This window comes from Mycteria americana, chromosome 4 (genome assembly GCF_035582795.1).
Source record: "Mycteria americana isolate JAX WOST 10 ecotype Jacksonville Zoo and Gardens chromosome 4, USCA_MyAme_1.0, whole genome shotgun sequence".
Lineage (NCBI taxonomy): Eukaryota > Metazoa > Chordata > Aves > Ciconiiformes > Ciconiidae > Mycteria > Mycteria americana.
This window is the reverse complement of record NC_134368.1, coordinates 46,790,718-46,811,764: the sequence shown is the minus strand read 5'-3', so window position 1 is coordinate 46,811,764 and position 21,047 is coordinate 46,790,718. Positions and strand designations below refer to the sequence as shown.

Genomic DNA, 21,047 nt, shown 5'->3' with positions numbered 1-21,047 from the left:
GAAAGCCTACTCTTTATCTTTGTTATTCATTTTCTATGTTAGCTGAATGGTAATAGGTTGCACATTTTTCAGTAAACTCTGTCCTTAGTACTTCATGAAATTCTACAGCAGACTGTAACAGCAGTAGAGAGTCTTATCCCCTTTGGATGGAAACAACAAGTGCAAAAATCCATGGTATTCCTGCTACTAAATGAATAAGAGGGTACTACAATGTAACTTTCCAAATAAATTCTGTATCCTACCCTTCTTGCCACATTGGTAATAAATGTCATTATGTTCACTTTTCTGTCTCAACAGCCAATGTCAAAGCTTCCAACTATGTCAACTACAGTATTCTTCCTCCCTACTTTTTTTTTTCCCAAACATTTAAGGCATAACAGTTGGAAATAAAGTGTGTGTGTGTATATACATATATATTTGTAAGATTGACATTCAGCGAGTTTGGAGATTAAATGTAGCTCTTCTGCTTCCTTTTGGCAATATAATGAGGCGTTACAGAATCATAGAATCATAGAATCATTAAGGTTGGAAATTACCTCTACGATCATCTAGTCCAACCATCAACCCAAAATCTATAACCGTCAACCCAAAAATCTATTTTTTTTTTTAAATTAAAAACTGTCATTCTTTTGTACCTATTTTATGCATGTGTGGTTAAATAATCGAAATTTTCCTTTCTTTTCTCCTGGCATTACATATTATGAAAGCTAAATAAAATGTTATTTTGTTGCACTGGCACTCATAAACAAAATAGATATCAATTAAAACCTTAACATCTGAAAAAACTCCTAGCTGTTTGCATTAGGAGAACAAAGCAGTTTAAATGTCTTTATGAAGAGGGAAAAACAGCAGGAAGACATCTTTTCTGCATTATATATTATTCCAATAAACGGAGGGGGGGGGTAAGGGGGGGATCCACTGATATCCTCTGAAATGCAAATAACAATTGTTCATGAATATAGAACCACTGTTGTTAATTCCACATTTTGTCTCATCAAAACACAAGCTTTGTATTTAAAATTCTGTAAAAATTTTACTTGAATTTCTATCAGAACGTAACAGCTGATAAACAAAAATCAACAGTTTCATATCAGCTCATTGTGCTAGACTCTGCACCATCAGATAGGAAACCACTGTCCCTTTCCAAGCCTTCAATCCCATAAGGGCAAGAGGTCACAAGTAACTGTAATAGAAAACAGGACAATGAGGAAGATGCAATAAGATCATATAGCAAAAGTGTGGAATTCAACATTATTTTTCAGAATTGTTCCACCATAATCTCCTGTACTTTTAATTACATAAAAAAGTAATTTCAAGATGTTTGAAGGGATGCTGTCTGCTTTTTTCACTGATAGCCACCACCATTGACAGCTGTTCTGGTTAATCATACGCACATCATAAAGAGAATGTATCTGCTATCTTACTCTTTTTTCTCATCTCTCTAATGTATAAACACATGCCCTTATGTTACAGGGTAAATCTGTACCGTCATTGCTATCTGGTTGCTGAGCCACACAAGTTTTTAATTATAATTTTTATTTTAAAAATCATAGTGCTAAAAGTGAATATGAGCTTAAGTTGATTTACTTTTTGCTCAACTTCCACTATCAAGCAGAATGAAAATATTTATGCACATATCTGCTTTTAATTTTATTCTTCTTTTATACAAAATTCAGATTTGTTGGGTTTCTATACAAATATAAATATATAAACTTTTATTTGTGAAGCAGACAAACACTTTTTTTTTTTTTACCAATGTTATCTATTGCTTGCTTCACCGATTTTTAAAATAATTATGTCAATACAAATTCTATCAAAATTCCATTCTGTTCTTATGTGACATGCACTTCAATTTCATTTCAGGTTAGGTTAATACAATAACCAAATATCTATTTTTATGAATATTAAACTATTATTTATCAGTTAAAAGTCAAAAATGACACTTTCATTTTGGTTAAATATGACCATGTTAGCTTATTGTTCTTTAATTTATTTTCTATAAAACTTCATAATGAATCATGCTGAAGTCCTTTCCCATAGCACATTAACTCAATCCAGTCTAAACTAGTAGGAAGAAAAAATGGTTCATGAGCTGAGTTTCTACCCTATACTTGGAAGTTTGAAATAAAGTCTTTGCCTACAATGCTGTCAACAAGTATAAACTTGTTTAGCTCTGCCATAAAATAAAATGCCAGAATAAATTATCTCTGAGGAAATTAGGTAAATAGGTACCATTCAGTATAAGATGTGACAGGAAGATTCTATTAAAGTTGCATAAAGCCTTTCAGAGAGAATTTAGGCCATAAATCACAGTCAAAAGGCTTTTAGTCTCATTCCAAGTTCTAGACAGTAGAGATGCCTGGTTGCTTATGATGGCCATAAACCTGTCAAGTCAGTAGCATTCAGATCACATAATCTCTTATTAGGTGATAGGACTATGACATTATGTAAAAAAGGCACAGTTAGAAATAGATCTACTTAATGGCATGGAACAGGTATATTATTTTTTAAATTTAGACCCAAGACACAGTGCATGAGGCAGATAATTTTTATCCTGCTTTGTTTGACTAGGTGAAAAAATCTGTAGGAGAAGGTGCTTTGCAATATATGATGATGTCATAGTGGGTGAACTGAGTAACCCAAAAGTCTGTGATTGATGACAAATAGTAAAAGCTACTAAATATTCAAATACCATCAAGTACTGTCAAATTGGTCTTGAAAATGCTTTAACAGTATCACTTGATAACTTTCTATCATGACAGTTGTCTCCCCAAGGTGCACGTGTATGTCTCAATAAAATTTAGAGAAATACTTAAGTCATATTAATCCATGGCAAACTAAACTGCATTTTATAAAATGAAGTTTTGGAAACATTTGGAAAACAAGAGAAATGAAAATATTAAAAAAAAAAAAAGAAAAGAAAATCAACAACAAGAAACCCACAAAACTCTTTAGGTTTAAAGGGAACAGCACATGTTTTTATGATCTATGACTCTAGATTTATAGTATTATGCTAAATTGAAACTGAGAGGAAACCAAAGCAGAACTGATGTACCTGTCAAAGTCATCGAGAAAGAAAAAAAATAAACGGATTTTTAAAGTTATTTTACTTCAAAATATTTTACTAGTAGTCAAGATAAGAATTTTAAGTATTTGAAAATCACCCCTGAAAATATTCCCTTGCCTTTGATGATTACTCTTTTTATTCTCCTGTTTTCTGTACGGTCAGATTTTCTTCTTTAGATCTGTAGATTATACTGATATACTGATATTCCATTATTTCAATTAAATATTCTCATGCTAGTATAATTTTTCCTTCCTATCTTTTTTTAAGCTCACAAAATGGTTTATTTATACTCTTTAGCTATGCATTATATCCCATATTCAGCTAACGTTACTTTGACTAAAAATTGAAATTTGGACCAATTCCATTGGTCCTAATACTACCTGAATGTAACCTAAAAAAAAAAAAGAAAAAGCAATATCCCACAGATGGAAGTTGCCATTTCTTCCTCCTCTATTTGTGATTATTATTGTACTTTGTATCAACAAAAAAGGCAGTAACATCTTGCCCACTCCACCTTTCTCAAAAATATACTGTCAAGATACACTGTCAAATTATCTTTGTTCTATATTTAAATTCTTCAGCTTCCACACAGTGTTTCAACAAGAGCAAGCTGATGATTTTGGTTTGCCTTATGGCTTCTAGGAGTTGGGTTGATCCAAATCTGTGTTTGTGACTATCAAAGGTAGTCAACACAAAACTGCAGTGGAGCTGTCAATTTGTGTGCTCATGCTTTAAATGCTGCAAAATCCAGTAATATGGAGGAGAAAGCTATCAGTTAATAAAATATTTGAGACTTCCTTAAAATGCACCTGCAGGTACTGCAAGCTAGAAAATGAAAAGGCATCTTTATCAGTTACTGCAGAGATGCTGAGTGCTAGAATAAAGATCCTGTTTGCAAAAAGAGAGAAATAACAGTCCTTAAGAAAAGAAGTAGCCTTAGTTACAATTAACATTCCATTTTTGTGCTAACAGAGGAAGTTCCAGCACCATGATATTCCTTTACACCAATGCAGCAGCAAAGGCCTTGGAAATCATCACAAATGGCTGCTAAAGGTAGAAGAAAAGCATTGTAATACCAGAGCTACTCAAGGTTTAAATTGTACTGATATCAACCAGATTTTTTTTAATGTTCAACTGACAATATTCTTCTATAAATATTTTTGTCCTGTATTTGCACAGAAGCAGGATAATAATTGAAAACAGAAGGCTGATTAAATACTTTTTACCTTACAAAGGAACAAAAAAGAGGGTAAATGATGTGTAGTCAAGGCACACATTTAAAATAACCAGGTCCAAATGAAGTACATAAAACCACTTGCTAAAAGTTGTTTCGGATATTTGGTCTGGTGCTATTAGTTTTGAATAAATTTCAGAATACTTTGTAAAGTTCAAGAGGAGTACCACTACATGTGCCTCTAGCAGCTCCCCCACTCCCTGAAACTTAAGAACTCAAGTAGCTGTAGGCTAGTTAGACTGGGCTATATGTCCCAGATGAAAGAATAGACGACACTTGCACAGAATTCAATTCAGTAAGAAATCAAAGGATGAGAATATAATTATTGGTCAGCTAATATGTTCTAATGGAAATGAGGTCTTTTCAAACAAACCTGATTATATTATTCGATGCAATTAGAAGTTTGGTAATGTAAAAATTCATATAGATGTAACCCAGAATTTTGCTAAACAACTAATTTGTTACCACAGAATATTCTGATTAAATATTAGAGTTATGCAATAGTAGTAAAGTAGATGTTAATTGAATTAAAAACTGCCAAACTGATTAATCTGAAAAAGTAGTTTTCATTGTTAAATCGTTAGTAAAAGGTGAAGAAGACAGTGCTGGAACATGTCCAGAGCAATGGGTAGTGAGTCTTGTCTTAACAATTTTCATCAATGATCTGTGAACAAACATAAAATCATTTCCTAAGAAGTCTGCGAATTACCTGTTATGATAAATAACAGAGTTTCAAAAAGTTGTTTATATTACTTTGTCAAATACCTCTCTAAAATAAATTACATTTTGACATAGCCAAATGCAAATTTAGACATCTAGGGAAAAGTAATGCAGACTATGTCTGCACTGGGGGGGGCTGAGACAGGTGGGAAGGAGCAAGATTTGGAAAGTGAGGCCTGATAGGATGTAGGACGTGTTAGATAAACATACAAATATAAACTTCCACTGTTAATACTAGTAGAAAAACGTGACAAGGGATCAGTGGATGCAGAAGCAAAATGTTACCAAATATGTATTTCTCTCTCCAGAACATTAAAGAAACAAATAATACATTTGCTTCTGCAAAAAGCAGTTCCCATTTTTTAAGAAAACCGTACCAAAACCACTTACAATCCTCAAAACAAAAAGACCGTCTGAGTCCCACGGTAACTGTCTCACTATGACAAACTTCTATTTAGTGTGTGTGAGAGAAAGTAATCAATATTTAATGCTGGTATATTCATAGGGCAAGAATTCTTAAGAGGTTAATTTACTGGAAAAAAACATGAGAATCAAAGGAGAAAACTGAAGGAAAAACTGAATTCAAAATGGAAACTAAGCATTATTCTATATTAGTGAAACTGATTAATTAGTAAAGCAAAATACCAAGAGAAATAAGGGATTCTCCAACTCTTTGTGTCTCTAACTCAGGTAGATGCATTTCTGGGAGGATACACTTCAGGCAAACAAAGCATTAGATCTGTATTCAGGCAGAACAGGATGCAATTTAATGTCTTGTGAAATGGAGAAGATAGATTAGAGTTAGATGAAATAGTTCCATCATGCTTAAGTCTATGAATCCATGAAATATCTGTTCTGAAAAATCAAACTACATTGGAATGAAACTAAAACCAGATTTTAAACTGATATTTGTATTACAAATGTGATTACGCCAGAGACTCCTTCCAACACAGCTGAGTTCACTCAGGTATTATTAGAGGAGCATGACAGTAGGGGAGACTGCTGTCTTCAATGAGATTTAGACCAGGTCGTTAATCCCCAGAATGTTTTTACCAGTCACTGCAGGGGTTATCCAGCTATCACCCAGACCAGCTATCTCATTCTTGATGGCTTTAACTGCAAACTTGAGGGAAAAATGGAATTCACAGTACCAAAAGAGTTTCCAGTCTCTAGAGAATTAAAACAGCACGGTTCTTGCATTCAGAAATATTTTAGATGCTACTGTTGTAGAAGTAGAATGTACAGATCTATTCACTGTACATGCTGCATGGCTCTTGTTGACTATCAAAGTCATGATACTTTAAAATGAATGTTCTGAAGAGGTATATAAGGAGCCAATAAAGAAGGCACAAGAAATACAGAGGTAATTAGAATTTTTGTTTTCTTTATGAATTTAAGATGCTAATTAATAGAGAAAAGATTAATATCTAGTGGGAAAAAGCAAAAATATTGTTTTACATTTGTATAAAATGTCATAATGATCATAAGTAGCTTCCAGTGACAGTAGAGCATTTTAATGAAATATTTATTTTCAGCTTAAGGCCAAATTTTCTGAGATTAAAACATAGCTTTTCCAACAGTGACTACAAAATCTAAATATTCTCAGGCAAGAGCCCTGCTGGGAAGAAGAAGGGAGAACAAAGATCACACTATAAAATGTATGCATATCAGGAAGAAAATTAATGATAGAACCAGGCTTGTTCAGCCTGGGGAGGAGAAGGCTTTGGGGGGCACCTAATAGCAACCTTCCAACACCTACACAGAGCTTCTCAAGAAGACAGAGTCAGGCTCTTCACAATTGGCACTGCAGCAATTGGTATTGTTGGAAAAAGCAGACAGGCTTTCACACACAGAAGCCCTTCTTCAGGTCTGATATAGAAGCAGCATCCTTCAAAGCCTGAAGAAGAATTACTGAGAGTTTAATTAATAAAACTGCATTTAGACACTTAGATCAAGGCAACCAACTACCTTCTGTCAGAGATGGTCAAAATGATACATGAACAACTAGATAAATAAATGTATCAAAATTATCTCACACTATAGGCTGTTTCTACCTTGAAACCTGCTTTTGACTAATTTTTTTCATGTTTGCAGATTTTCCTTTAATATACATTTATACTCCAATATGCTGTCTTACTTTAAAAGGCAAGTTAAATAAAATGTTCCACTTACGAGAACAATAGAAAGTCCAGTCTTCTCAGATATCTCTCTTATTTGTTTTAATTGGTACTAGAAGTAGCGTTATTCTCCACATGGATTAAAAAGGAGCAGCAGTATAAGACATACACTGTCACTGTGTGATCACAGAAATTTAATGACAAGATATTAAAGTGACTAGATACTCCTGGATGCAACTCCACATCTTATAGAGAATTACTATTTAGCTTTTAAGAGATCATTTTGCCCTTGTGCTCCTATCCTTTTTTCCTCCCATTCTTTCTCCTTCAGTGTTTAAGTGTTCTCTCTTTCACCTGCTGCTGCCTGTGTCCTCCCTTTCCTCCTCACGTTACTGGCCTCTTCCATTGTCCCTCTCCCCAGGTCTCTTTCACTTCTTCAGTTTACTCAGTCTTATTCCTCCTTACCTACCTTTCCTTGGATGCTACTTGGAGGACCACTCAAGGAGCCAAGAAAAGCCAAGAGCACAGGAAGAAAGTTATCCCCACTTTCACATCCACAAAAGCCCATGGAGCAAAGAAAAAGCAGTTACATTGAGAATCTGCTCTGTTCTGGTAGTGCTAAAGCCTGGGTCTACTGAGTGTGAATGGCATCTTCAGAACTCTACCAAACTCCCAAGAAGTGTCCACCCACCATATAAATCACTGATTGCTTGGAGATTTTTACTGTGTCAAACACGGAAGAAATCATTATTTTTGTTGCAGTACGTTCTAGTGATAATCTCACGGCATGAACCACCAATATCAAGTCCCAGGCTGTGATGTAAAAAGCTTTCAGTAAAATGACTACAGCATTTTTAACATGACTAAAATAATATTTTCTTCCTAACGTCTGTTTCAGGAGTGGCCACAGTGTATTAGAAGAAACATTAAAAATTAAAAGCAACAAAAAAGGTCTTGTTTGAGACAGACAGCAATAACAGAATGCTTCAATCTAAATGGTTGATATCAGAGGAATTAAACAGGATCTGATAACATACAGCACCACACATTTATCACCAGTACTTATAACAGATGTTTATATAGGTAATATAAACTAAAAATTTCCATTACAACTTCACAAATCTAGCAAAAAGTGCACATGTGTTTGGACACAGATGTTAAGTATATCAAATTTCAGCTACAGAATGAGTTAACTGGTAAAAAATAATGCTGAAGTTAAGGTATTTTAAAGAAAATAATTTAATTCCTCTCACCTGAGACAATGCCAAAATGAAAACATATTCTCAGAAGTTTTATTTTTAGTGCACATTGAAAAAGGCTGATGTGCTAAGAAGAGGCCAAACTATTCTTGAGATTGTCATCCATTATTAAAAATCTTACTTATGTGTGACAGAACAATAGTTCAGTGTTCAGTGCTGTCATCTACTGAACAGATCTGGATGACAAAGCACTTTCTCAGTATTTTACATTCACTTCCATTTCAAATTACCATCTTGATGATGAATCTTTATCATTAAAGTATATTGACTTTTCTTGGGAACTGGAATTCAAATTTCTGAAACTTGAAACTTTAAAATAAACAATGTCCTGGGACCCCTAAGTCATACTCTACATTATATATTTTTATTTTTGCTACTAGTATCACACTTCCCACAATTCAGTATAGATTTTCTGTTCACTCTATTTCGTTTTTGTTTATAATACAGACACATGCATTAGATGCCTCTGTAACCAACACTGTGAATTTTGAAAACCTAGTCATCTGATAACATTTTTAGGCACACAGGTAAAGGAAAGATTCGTTTATTATTTAACAATCTATTTATCCATAATGGCACTGGTTTTAATGTAGGCAGAGGTTCCAGAAAATGTAAGATTTTTGTCTTAGGAGCTGTTTAGCCTACCCATTCCCAAAGGAATGAGCTAGCCATGCCCTTTCTGCTACATATATTAAATTTTTCTCAAAGCATTGCACTGAGTTTTCCGCATAACAAATTTGGGATGTGTTGAAAATGAGATTCCACAGATAACTACCAAAAAGTTAGCTTATTATGCAAAGTAGCATTAAAAACCAAAAGCTTTCATATTCACATAAACAATGGGTCAGATAAGTACAAAAGTGAACATTTCCTTTGACTATTAAACTTTCTAGGAAATAAAATACATACACTGGTAAAAATAGAACCATGTTCTGTATTCATTATGTGGCTTACAAAATTACTGTCATGTTCTATGCAGTGCAATTGTAGTTTATATTTTAGAGCTCCACTATAAAAGTCCTCATACCCTCTCAATAGCCAATCAACTCAATGTTCTGAAATGCTTTTATTTTGCTGATTTTTACCTTATGTAAAAGTAGATAAGCCCAGATTAACTGACAAGCTAGTGAGAATCTGTTCTACTTTTGTTCAAAGCAACATCCTAAGATTTCCAGAAGGGAGTACTCCAGTAAGGAAAAAAAAAAAAAAGATTAAAAAATTAAACATGTCTGTTTTATTCTCTTAAAGGAGGATAAAAGCAAAGTTATTTATAAAAATGTCATCTATGACAGGTATAGTTTGTATCCGATCATATGAAATCAGATTTAAATCGCCAGAGACTATCTTTAGAATGTAACTTGTGACCTAATCAGCAGGCTTTAAATTAAAGTATTAGTAGCAGCATTGTGTTTAAAATGTGTGGCAACAAAAGTCTACAATCCTATCCAGGTGGTTTTAACTATGTCATTTTCTTCCCTAACAATCCCTAATTTGGTGCATGAACCAGTGTTTTGGGAGAAATATAAAAACAACCAGAGAAGAGTTCATAATAAAGTCATTCTACTCTTAATTTCAGTTTTCTAATGCTAGCAACTCCTCCCTGTAAAGGGACTTTTTTTTAAACAGAAGCATTTTTTTAAACTGTATCTATCAAAATGTGTACCTGTGAAGGCAGTTTATTCATGTAGGTACGATAATGATATTGATAGTAACTGCTTTTTTTATTAGTATGTACCTTAGTCTTCTTGCATGTACAGAAATGGGCTTCTGAGCCAAAGTAAGCAAATCAGAGTACCAGAGTAAGCATCTCATGTAAATATCTGTTGCACCTATATTTGAATGACATAATTATGCAGCTATGGGCTATACGTGTACTTACACATCCACCAATTTTTAGGAAACCATGTTCAGGAATACAATGGTAAAATGCTTCCCTTCAACATACAACATAGAACTTGCAGAGTAAGTGACTTTTATAGGAAGGAAGGAGACTGTGTCTTTTGGATGAATTGTCTTAGAAATAATTGGGTTTATATTCTGTCTTCCTTCACTTACATCTTTCATGACACCAATGGTCATCATAACAACTTACTGCTAGTAGATTTTAAAGCATTTGTTGCAAGCAGTGTTCATTGCATAGCATGTGATTTTACAAATCTTGTAAAGTTAGCTGATCTAAAATTATTTCATGACATTACAATTCCTGAAAACAGTATTTTGCATAGGTGTGGCTATTCCTGCATGATCACTGCAGATCAGGTCTTCGGAGGATACAACAATTAGGTAACTAAAACACTTGGAAACTGGGCAGTTGGATATAAATGTTTTGTTGTTAAGGCCAAACAAGTCTTAACCAAGCATAAACAAATTCTAGTTTGTCAGGGCTTTGTAATTTGGCAACATTCACAGCATTTTTCACAGACTGCAAAAGGCAAATGGAGGTGACTGAGCTACTTCATATGACCACATTACTAGAAATTCGGCATGATCAAACAACTTATTTATCCTCAGCTGCCTTCTCAGAAATGTCTGAGCAGTCATTTTCGTGACACTGAAAAAAACCATGTTAAGACTTTCGAAATGACAGTTATAATTAGTGTTACTGAAAGCAGCTAAGTAAAGACATTAACATTTGGATTATAATATTTTCCTGCATGGAAGATTTCCTCTGAAACATTTAAAGCTTAATAAACCTATATGTAACTGAACTCAGTGTCTTGTGACAGGAAGTGTCAGGCAGACTTGCAGCGCTACTAATTCTGCCTCTAGTATCTTCTGTCGAGTACTCGTCACTGTTGAATAAGCTTCTAGATAAATAGGAATGCCTTAAGTTAATGCAATCAGACTCACTAGTAAAATAACTATCATTTTACTAGATATATTTCTAATGAATATGTAGTATTCATTAAAATAACAGATTTAAAAGAAAAAAAACCAACAAAAAACCAAAACCAGACTGGTGAAGAGTAAGCTCAGGAATGGATTTTTCTGAACAGAGGAAAGAAAGGGAAGGGGAAAGAAGTATCAAGGCAGACAAATAACAGGTAAAGAGGGTTTATAAGCCCCACTACCATTCAACAGAGGATAAGAAAGCTACTTTTTTGGTAGTGGTAGAGATTTCTTTGGCACATTGAACTCCCAACTTAGCAAGTGAATGTGGTCACTGTTGCTCCGCATTTCTGGAGAGCCACAGTTATCCGGGCACAAGACAGCATGGGCAGGCTGGAACTGATCTGGACCTACTGAGCACTCCAGCAGGTGAGATCAAGTCCTGTGATGACTCTCACATCATGAGGGCCAAGTTTGGCTCTTGGTATATCTCCAGAACATACAGGAAGAAAGACTGGAAAAGGTCTTCCTCGCACACCCCCATCAACCCCAGAAACCACACCAGGACTACTGCTTTGCCTTATTTAGGCATCCAGTTCCTTTCATCCCTTCCTATTCCCTTCATATGCAACAAATCCATCATATGGAAACTATTCACATTTTAACAGCAATGTGAAAAATATCAATTCACAGAATGAATCAGAGATTTCATTTTACTTCTAAATAAACTTCAGATTACACACTCTACCTTCGGTGATTCTTGGATATCATTTAAACTTTCTTTTTTTTCACTCAGTTATCTGCCCATACTCATTTTAATTTATTTGATGTTTCATAGCTTTTAATACTGATTTAATGTTTAAGTGAGGGCTACATGTATTTTTATACTTCTTATAATACTTACGGGTCTTTCGAGCAGAATCTTCTACAAAAAGTGAAGATATGTCTTCATCCACCCCTGCTTCATTCTTTGCAATACAAGTATATGCTCCTGTATCTTCATAGCGCACATTGCTAATGTGAACCTCACTGCCATTTGCTGAAAGGAGACGAAAAATTCAACATGCAGACAAGCTACAGTGCTTTCAGATTATACATTCACAAGGCTTTCTCTGCTTATACTAATTAAACCATTTTCATTCCTGAGTTCATAACTTGGAGACATGCCAAACTAATCCAAAGGTATTCAACTGGCTAGTGAATTACATGCACTATTATTCACCTCACAGATATTCGGAATACCTCCACTGATTTTGCATTTCAGAGCCAAATATCAGTCTGAGGTTTTATATATGTTTAAATGACTATGGTTGTCTTTAAAATCATGTAAATACTATGTTTTTGTTATGTTGCATTTGGTCACTTGACACTATCACCGGCTTTACACAAAAACCCCCAGGTTTCCATGGAACATAATGGGCTAAAATTTCAACGTAAATAATAATTTTAATAAAATTATTTGTTTCTAGTAACCAGAGGCACCTGGTTTTGTTTTTGTGTGAATGCAGTGTAACAACAGAAAAAGCAGGTGAATTGGAATTTTACACCTACATGAGTGTAAGAGTCTACGGAAACCACTTCAGGAGTTGTATGTCAGCTTGAGTAGGAATGTCAAGAAACAGTCCAGGTCTCACAGGTAAAGGACTTTTAAATAATGTGATGTGAATAATGATGTGACCAATGATTCACTGCATTTTAAGTATAGTATACCTGTTCAACTGTAGGATCTATTTTATAAAAACAGCTTTGTAGGTATTCTAAAATACGGACTAGAAGGGGCACTGGGTTATGGTGTAATACTCTTTCTAGACCATCTTTTGCTTGAAGCTAATGTATAGATAGTGTAACTCGGGAAAAACTCAGGGAAAATGCAATGAGATTTTCAAAATTTTATTTCAAGTAAGTACATTCAAGAAAATGGAATTAAATGTATTTTGCTTAGAGAAGAACCATTCTTATTTATTTATCATAAATATATGATACAGAGGTGAGGGAAAAAAAATTCCACTCAAATCCCTACAGGAGAAATTAACAGAATGCTGCTATGGAAGAGGAGTCCACAACTTTCTACTCATAGTGGAAAGTGTTTCTGCAAGGCAATTGTTCACATACAACCAGAAGAGAGGGCCATGAAAGAACAGAGGACTATGACACCTATAGGGAAGGTAAGACTCTCTTCAGAGAAGCATTCACCATCTGCCTGTCCCACTGTTTGTTACGCTGCAGCCTGATTGCTGTCCTATCCTAATACACATCCTGGTTTTGCAGATGAATGAGAGAAGGTTTTGAACGGAATACTTGCAGAGATTTTTTTTTTTTCCTATGGCTGATCAAAAATCACCAGAAGGACTGCAGAAGCTAGAAGGTTTTGTGTTGGGCAGGCTGCTGGGCAGGCTGCTGGGCAGGTTCATTGAATTTGTTGAGCCCTGAAGTTTCATGGAAGATTCATAGACTGGCCTTTATTGTCAATTAAAAGTAAGACTTTCCTTTAGTTGGTTTTTTTGTGTGCAGTGTCTTTGCACTCCCCTGGAGGTCTGCTGACACCCCTCAGAAAACAGCACATCCATTTCAGGTATTTCTCCTCCTGTCCCTTCCACCATCAGGTCCCCAGGTCTCACCGAGATTCTTATCAGTCAGAAAACTTCTGTTTTCAACTGAGCTGCAGTAAAGTTTCGTCCATGTTCTGATCTAAATTTAAATCTGGACTCATGAAAAATAACTAGATCAATATCAATGCATTAGAATAAATCTTTACAGACAAAAGCATTGCTTCCCAATTTAAATATTAGTGTTGAATATTCATTGAATGGCATTAATATAGTTGTAGTGACAAATTCTAATACTGTGTTAGGGCTGGGTCTTGGGCTGCTTGCTCTACTCAAAAACTGCACATTTTTTAATAGAGAAGAGCTTATTGGAATTTACTGGCAAACCTGCCAGTAAGTACAACCATTACTCTAACAAAGAGAAAGCAGTGAAGCTATGTGTCTTGGGGAGTAACTGGAAGACATCTTCTGAAACATTTTAGCTTAGACTTCAACCGTTGGTTAAAACTATGTAAGAAGGACAGATGGTACGGAAAGGATGCACTGATAAAGCATTCGCAACCTGTAGAAAACAATAAATATGCCCCTTTACCTTGAAGAGTTAGCTGTTTGGATAACTTCGGAGCGATATCGATTCCATTCTTCAACCAACCAAGTTGTGGGTTGGGAATACCTTCAGCATGGCACCGAAGGCTAGCTGTCACACCTGGCTCCCTTGCCTGGCTCTCCGGGTAGACTCGGATGACGGGTGGAACTGAAGGCAGGAAACAATTATAACTTAGTGGAGAAGAGTATTATCTTAATTTTACGAAAAATAATTATGAGCAATTCTAAAGACTCCTGCAGCTATATATAACAACATACAGATGTGGTATTAGTCACATATTCAGTGACATTCAATGCTGAACTCTGTCACAGTAAGTTTATGAAGCAGAAAGAATGTTCTGTGAGAAACAGAACTGTGTTATCAATGCCTGTGTTATCAATGAAAAAAGCCTGAATTCTAATTCAATAGTAATACGATTTTTATTTTTCCTTAAATTTCTTTATAAAATATGAATAATGTACAACCAGTAAGTTATGATGTGATGTACAGAGATTGTAATTGTCCTGTTTCACAAACCTTTTCTGTAACACTTCATCTCCACCTTTCCCCTCTCTCCAAAACACCTATCAGCAATCCATTTTACCTGTGCAAAACATGCAATCACAGAATCACATAATGACTGAAGTTGAAAGGCACCGCCGGAGGTCATCCTGTCCAGTCCCCCTGTTCAAGCAGGGCCCCCTAGAGCCAGTTGCCCAGGACCATATCTAGGTTTTAGAATATCTCCAAGGAGGGAGACTCTACCACCTCTCTGGGCAACCTGTGCCAGTGCTCAGTCACCCTCACGCTAAAAAAAAGTGTTTCCTGATGTTTAGACAGGACCTCCTGTGCCCAGGATACCATTTGCATTCTTTACCATATGGGCACATTGCTCACTCATGTTCAACCTGGTGTCCATCAGGACCTCTAGGTCCTTTTCTGCCAAGCTGCTTTCCACCTGGGTGGCCCCCAGCATATATTGGTGCATGGAGTTGTTCTTCCTCAGGTGCAGGACTTTGCACTTCACCTTGTTGAACTTCATGAGGTTCCTGCCAGTCCATTTCTCCAGCCTGTCAAGTTCCCTCTGGATGGCAGCATGACCCCCTGGTGTATCAGCCATTCCTCCCAGTTTGGTGTCATCTGCAAACCTGCTGAAGGCACAACTCTGCCCCATCATCCAGATCATTAATGAAGATGTTAAACAGGACATTTATAAGACTAGTCTTCTGAGTTTCATTATTAGCAAAATATAAGAATTGTTGACATCACTTTTCCAATGTTTGGAAACCTGCTGCAGTATATGCTTACAAACTAAAAATCTGCTACATACCAGAGACAGGGCATACGACATCACAGTGGACATATTCCTGTTGGTAATCAAAGATTAAGCAAGATTTTTTAGATGAATAATTATTGATCTTATCTTTAATTATGTATAGAGAGAACTTGCTTGAGGTTGGTTCTAATAGTAAAAAAATTAACTGTAACGAAGTTAAAGAAGCATATTTCCTATTCTCCAAAGTTTTGTTTAATGCAGCTTTAAAAATGTGGAATACTTAGCTGGTGTCACAAAACACAGCTGGGTAGAGGATGCAGTATCAGTTGATAATGACAGAAGATAACAAGATCAAAAATTAACTGTGTCTATTTTGGCACGAGATTAAATATTTTCACATGCTATCCAACTGTTTACAAGAAATGTCCCAGCATGCTGTCCTATTAAAGCATAGAAATGCCTCAGATTTCTACATTGCAAGAAATACACAAATGTACTGTATCTCAGATAAGATGCTAAAATCAGTAGGTTTCAGGGATATTTTAAACCTGGTTAAAGATGAGGGTCTTTTCAAATAATATACACAGAAAATTATACATAACCGCAAATTGCAAAAATGTAATAAAAGAACATGGAAGAAGATTAAAAATGTGAAAATTATGGCTGCAAATTGCTTAGACTACCAGCTGAGAGCAAGAGCATAAAAAAATCAGGGATTTAAGGTTTTTATTGAGTTTCTGGAAGGGACTTTGCTTTTATGGACGCAGATCTCTACTTTTCATCTCAAGCCTGACATTCCCATTCCTGTTCCCCCTCCACTTCTTCCCTGTTCTGTCTCCTCTCGCACAGGATCTGTATGTTCCATACTGAGACCTTGCCTTCCCCACGGTGTTCCTCATACTGAGCCCCGCTCAACTGCACGCTCAGATGGCCTGAGCGTCTTTCGGCACCTCAGCTCCCAATCTTACTCTGCCTCACTTCCTAGGGTCCAATTTTTCGTGTCTGCCCTGTTCAGCATTTCTTGACAGAAGGTCCTTTAGCAGCCTACCCCATGTTGCAGATTTCCCACTGCATCAAAGCCAAATAGTTTATTTCTACACTTTGCCTCAAGAAGAGCAAGGAGTTCCATCTCCTTAGAGACAGGATTGCCGTCATTTAACACTCCCAAGCATCTCAGCAACACAAACAACTTTTAGGACCAATAACAAAGCATTGCAACTCATTGCATTCTGACTACGTAGGATATTTCTTGTCTGTTTTGTGCCAGTGAAATATTGTCATGGCATATAAAAACTTATGGGAATTTAACTACCACACCTTGACAGATTTCTACTGAGTGCGTGTGAAGAGACATTTTCTAACAGTCCAGTTTTGGACAATTTTCATTGAATAGAAAAAGGAATGTATTAGTTTAGCTTGGGCAAAAGGCAGATGATATGTTTGGGGCAACTTTATTCTTAGCAAAGTTTTAGAAAATATTAAAACTGAAATAAAATACTTCCTAAACAAACAAACAAACAAAATCAAACCCCGCATCACAAGATGCTATTGTTGCTAAATTAACTACTCAAGGGTTAGGAGATGTGAGGGTGAGGACCTGCTCAAGTGAAAGCAGGTCTGAGTTTTCTTCTACTACCCTGTATTTCTGTAGCAGCTCCTGTTCCCTTTAGCAGTGTTTTCCCAGACACAGAGGTATTTGCATGACACTAGAGTTTATTTCTTGCCCTACCTTTCCTCTATTTGCTGCCATTTCCCACTTTCCTCAGCAAATCTGTGTCTGATAGGTTATCTATACAACTAGAGAAGTTTTTCAATCCTTGTTTTGTATTATAATTTTTTATTTCGTAGTACCCCAGAGCCTACCTGTAATGTGCCCCCAAGAACTGTGCAACTGAGGCATGCAGGCAGTTAAAATATTAGTGCAGCGTGGGCTCTGTCCAAAAAATTAATTTCACAGAATCACAGAATCACAGAATCATATAGGTTGGAAAAGACCTTTAAGATCATCGAGTCCAACCATAAACCTAACACTGCCAAAAACCACCACTACACCATGTCTCTAAGTACCTCATCCAAACGTCCTTTAAATACCTCCAGGGATGGCGACTCAACCACTTCCCTGGGCAGTCTGTTCCAATGCTTGATAACCCTCTCGGTGAAGAAAAATTTCCTAATATCCAGTCTAAACCTCCCCTGGCGCAACTTGAGGCCATTTCCTCTTGTCCTATCACTTGTTACCTGGGAGAAGAGACCGACCCCCACCTCTCTACAACCTCCTTTCAGGTAGTTGTAGAGAGCGATGAGGTCTCCCCTCAGCCTCCTTTTCTCCAGGCTAAACAGTCCCAGCTCCCTCAGCCGCTCCTCATAAGACTTCTGCTCCAGACCCTTCACCAGCTTCGTTGCCCTTCTCTGTACGCGCTCCAGTACCTCAATATCCCTCTTGTAGTGGGGGGCCCAAAACTGAACACAGTATTCGAGGTGCGGCCTCACCAGTGCCGAGTACAGGGGCACGATCACTTCCCTAGTGCTGCTGGCCACGCTATTTTTGATACAGGCCAGGATGCCATTGGCCTTCTTGGCCGCCTGGGCACACTGCTGGCTCATATTCAGGCGGCTGTCAACCAACACCCCCAGGTCCTTCTCTGCCAGGCAGCTTTCCAGCCACTCTTCCCCAAGCCTGTAGCGTTGCATGGGGTTGCTGTGGCCCAAGTGCAGGACCTTGCACTTGGCCTTGTTAAACCTCATACAATTCACCCCAGCCCATCGATCCAGCCTGTCCAGGTCCCTCTGCAGAGCCTGCCTACCCTCCAGCAGATCAACACTCCCACACAACTTGGTGTCGTCTGCAAACTTACTGAGAGTGCACTCGATTCCTTCGTCCAGATCATTGATAAAGATGTTAAACAGAACTGGCCCCAACACCGAGCCCTGGGGAACACCGCTTGTGACTGGCCGCCAACCGGAGTAAACTCCATTCACCACCACTCTCTGGGCCCGGCCGTCCAGCCAGTTCTTTACCCAGCGAAGAGTACACCCGTCCAAGCCATGAGCAGCCAGTTTCTCCAGGAGAATGCCGTGGGAAACCGTGTCAAAGGCTTTACTGAAGTCTAGGTAGACAACATCCACAGACTTCCCCTCATCCACTAGGCGGGTCACCTTATCATAGAAGGAGATCAGGTTGGTCAAGCAGGACCTGCCTTTCCTGAACCCATGCTGGCTGGGCCTGATCCCCTGGTTATTCTCTACATGCCGTGTGATAGCACTCAGGATGATCTGCTCCATCAGCTTCCCCGGCACCGAGGTCAGGCTGACAGGCCTGTAGTTCCCCGGGTCCTCCTTCCGGCCCTTCTTGAAGATGGGTGTCACATTCGCTAATCTCCAGTCAGCAGGGACTTCCCCAGTTAGCCAGGACTGCTGGTAAATGATGGAAAGGGGCTTGGTGAGCACATCTGCCAGCTCCTTCAACACTCTCGGGTGGATCTCATCAGGCCCCATAGACTTGTGAGTGTCTAAGTGGTGCAGCAGGTCACTCACCATTTCCCCCTGGATAATGGGGGCTCCAGTCTGGTCCCCATCCCTATCTTCCAACTCCAGGGGCTGGGTACCCATAGAACATTCGGCCCTGCTAATAAAGACTGAGGCAAAGAAGGCATTAAGTACCTCAGCCTTTTCCTCATCCTTGGTCACTGTGTTTCCTCCCACATCTACTAGGGGCTGGAGATTCTCCTTAGCTCTCCTTTTGCTGCTAATGTATTTGAAGAAGTGTTTTTTGTTGTCTTTTATAGCAGCAGCCAGACTGAGCTCTAGCTCAGCTTTGGCCCTTCTAGTTTTCTCCCTGCACAGCCTCGCTACACCCCTGTAGTCCTCCTGAGTTGCCCGCCCCTTCTTCCAGAGGTCATAGACTCTCCTCTTTCTCCTCAGTTCGAGCCAGAGCTCTCTAGTCAGCCAGGCCGGTCTTCTTCCCCGCCGGCTCGTCTTTCGGCACCTGGGGACAGCCCGCTCTTGTGCCTTTAGGACTTCCTCCTTAAAGAATGTCCAGCCTTCCTGGACCCCTTTGCCCATAAGAGCTGCCTCCCAATTTGATATGATGAGTTTGATATAAACTCTTTGGGTTCATTTCAATCACTTTTTTGTGTAACTGACCATAACTATTAGCAGAAAGAAAATTTTAAGTACACAAATAATGTGATCATTCCCGCTGACTTTCAAAGAGGTATGTTCTAACATCGTAACCTAAAGAAGCCTAATTTATAAAGGACAGGTCATTGCATAGGTTAAAAAGGGAGGGGAGAGAAAATATTGCATGATTGTATTTAGCAGAAACATATATAATATGTAATTGAATGAATCCTACATCCCTTATCATTCAGTTCAAAAAGCCATGTGAGACTATTGGTTCCAAATATGGTGAATATGTAACTATTCAATACATCTTACCATTGCTATAAACCCCCCTGCAGATTATTTCAGTCAGGTCTGGGGGGAGGGGAGGAAGAAAAAAAGAGATAAAAAATAGTCTGTTCAAGCTGTCTGGAATCCAGGGAGAATGTATGTGTTTAAGAAAGGAACATGTAATATATATAGTGAACTAGGTTCTTCTATTGCTGTGTATGGTAACTCTTCTTTTTGATTAAACTGAGATATTTTGTTTTGAAAAACAAAGGTGGTAAATAATTCTTCAGACACTATAAATCACCAATTTATAGACTCATAGAATCATTAAGGTTGGAAAAGACCTCTAAGATCATCTAGTCCAACCGTCAACCCAACACCTCCATGCCTACTCAACCATGTCCCAAAGTGCCACGTCTACACGTTTTTTGAAATCCTCCAGGGATGGTGACTCAACCACCTCTCTGGGCAGCCTGTTCCAATGCTTGACAACCCTTTCAGTAAAGAATTTTTCCTAATATCCAATCTAAACCTCTCCTGACGCAACTTGAGGCCATTTCCTCTTGTCCTATTGTTAGTTACTTGGGAGAAGAGACTGACACCCACCTCACTAGATTTATATCTGGTTGAGGGTCTGGACTCTCTTTTCTTTACCTTAAGGTCCCAAAACTTTTGGGTTAATAGGCCTTTTGTCTTGGAACTAAGGTGGGCAAAATTCTTGTCAACTCTCTGCAAAGGACTTGCCTTGTAAATCAATGTGAAAGCTCTGAGTAGGATAACATTGTTAACACATAAACAAAAAAAAATGACACATTGGTGCTACATGTATATTAAGTTGATTTGTTACATGTACCATAAACTCATACCATTTTTAGAGCAGGTTTGAATTTGAAGATAGTTTTCTTTTTTTTTTTTATAATATGGCTAATCACATTTTGTTTATTGTCTAGAAACACCTTTCCAAAAGTGAAATTCCTCAAATTTACACTTTGAAAAAGCTAGGCTATGACATGTATATGCT

The 21,047-nt window shown here is 37.5% G+C and overlaps 1 protein-coding gene across 3 annotated transcripts in view; it reads right to left on the bottom strand.

Moving 5' to 3' along the window:
* FSTL5 (follistatin like 5) overlaps positions 1–21,047 on the bottom strand; it is a 309,868-nt gene that overhangs the window by 53,728 nt on the left and 235,093 nt on the right. For all 3 annotated transcript variants that reach the window (XM_075499250.1, XM_075499252.1, XM_075499251.1), the window contains exons 8-9: positions 14,365–14,526; positions 12,131–12,265 (exon numbers count right to left, since the gene is read on the bottom strand). In XM_075499250.1, the coding sequence (XP_075355365.1) occupies positions 12,131–12,265; positions 14,365–14,526 (297 nt within the window). The remainder of the gene's footprint in view (positions 1–12,130; positions 12,266–14,364; positions 14,527–21,047) is intronic.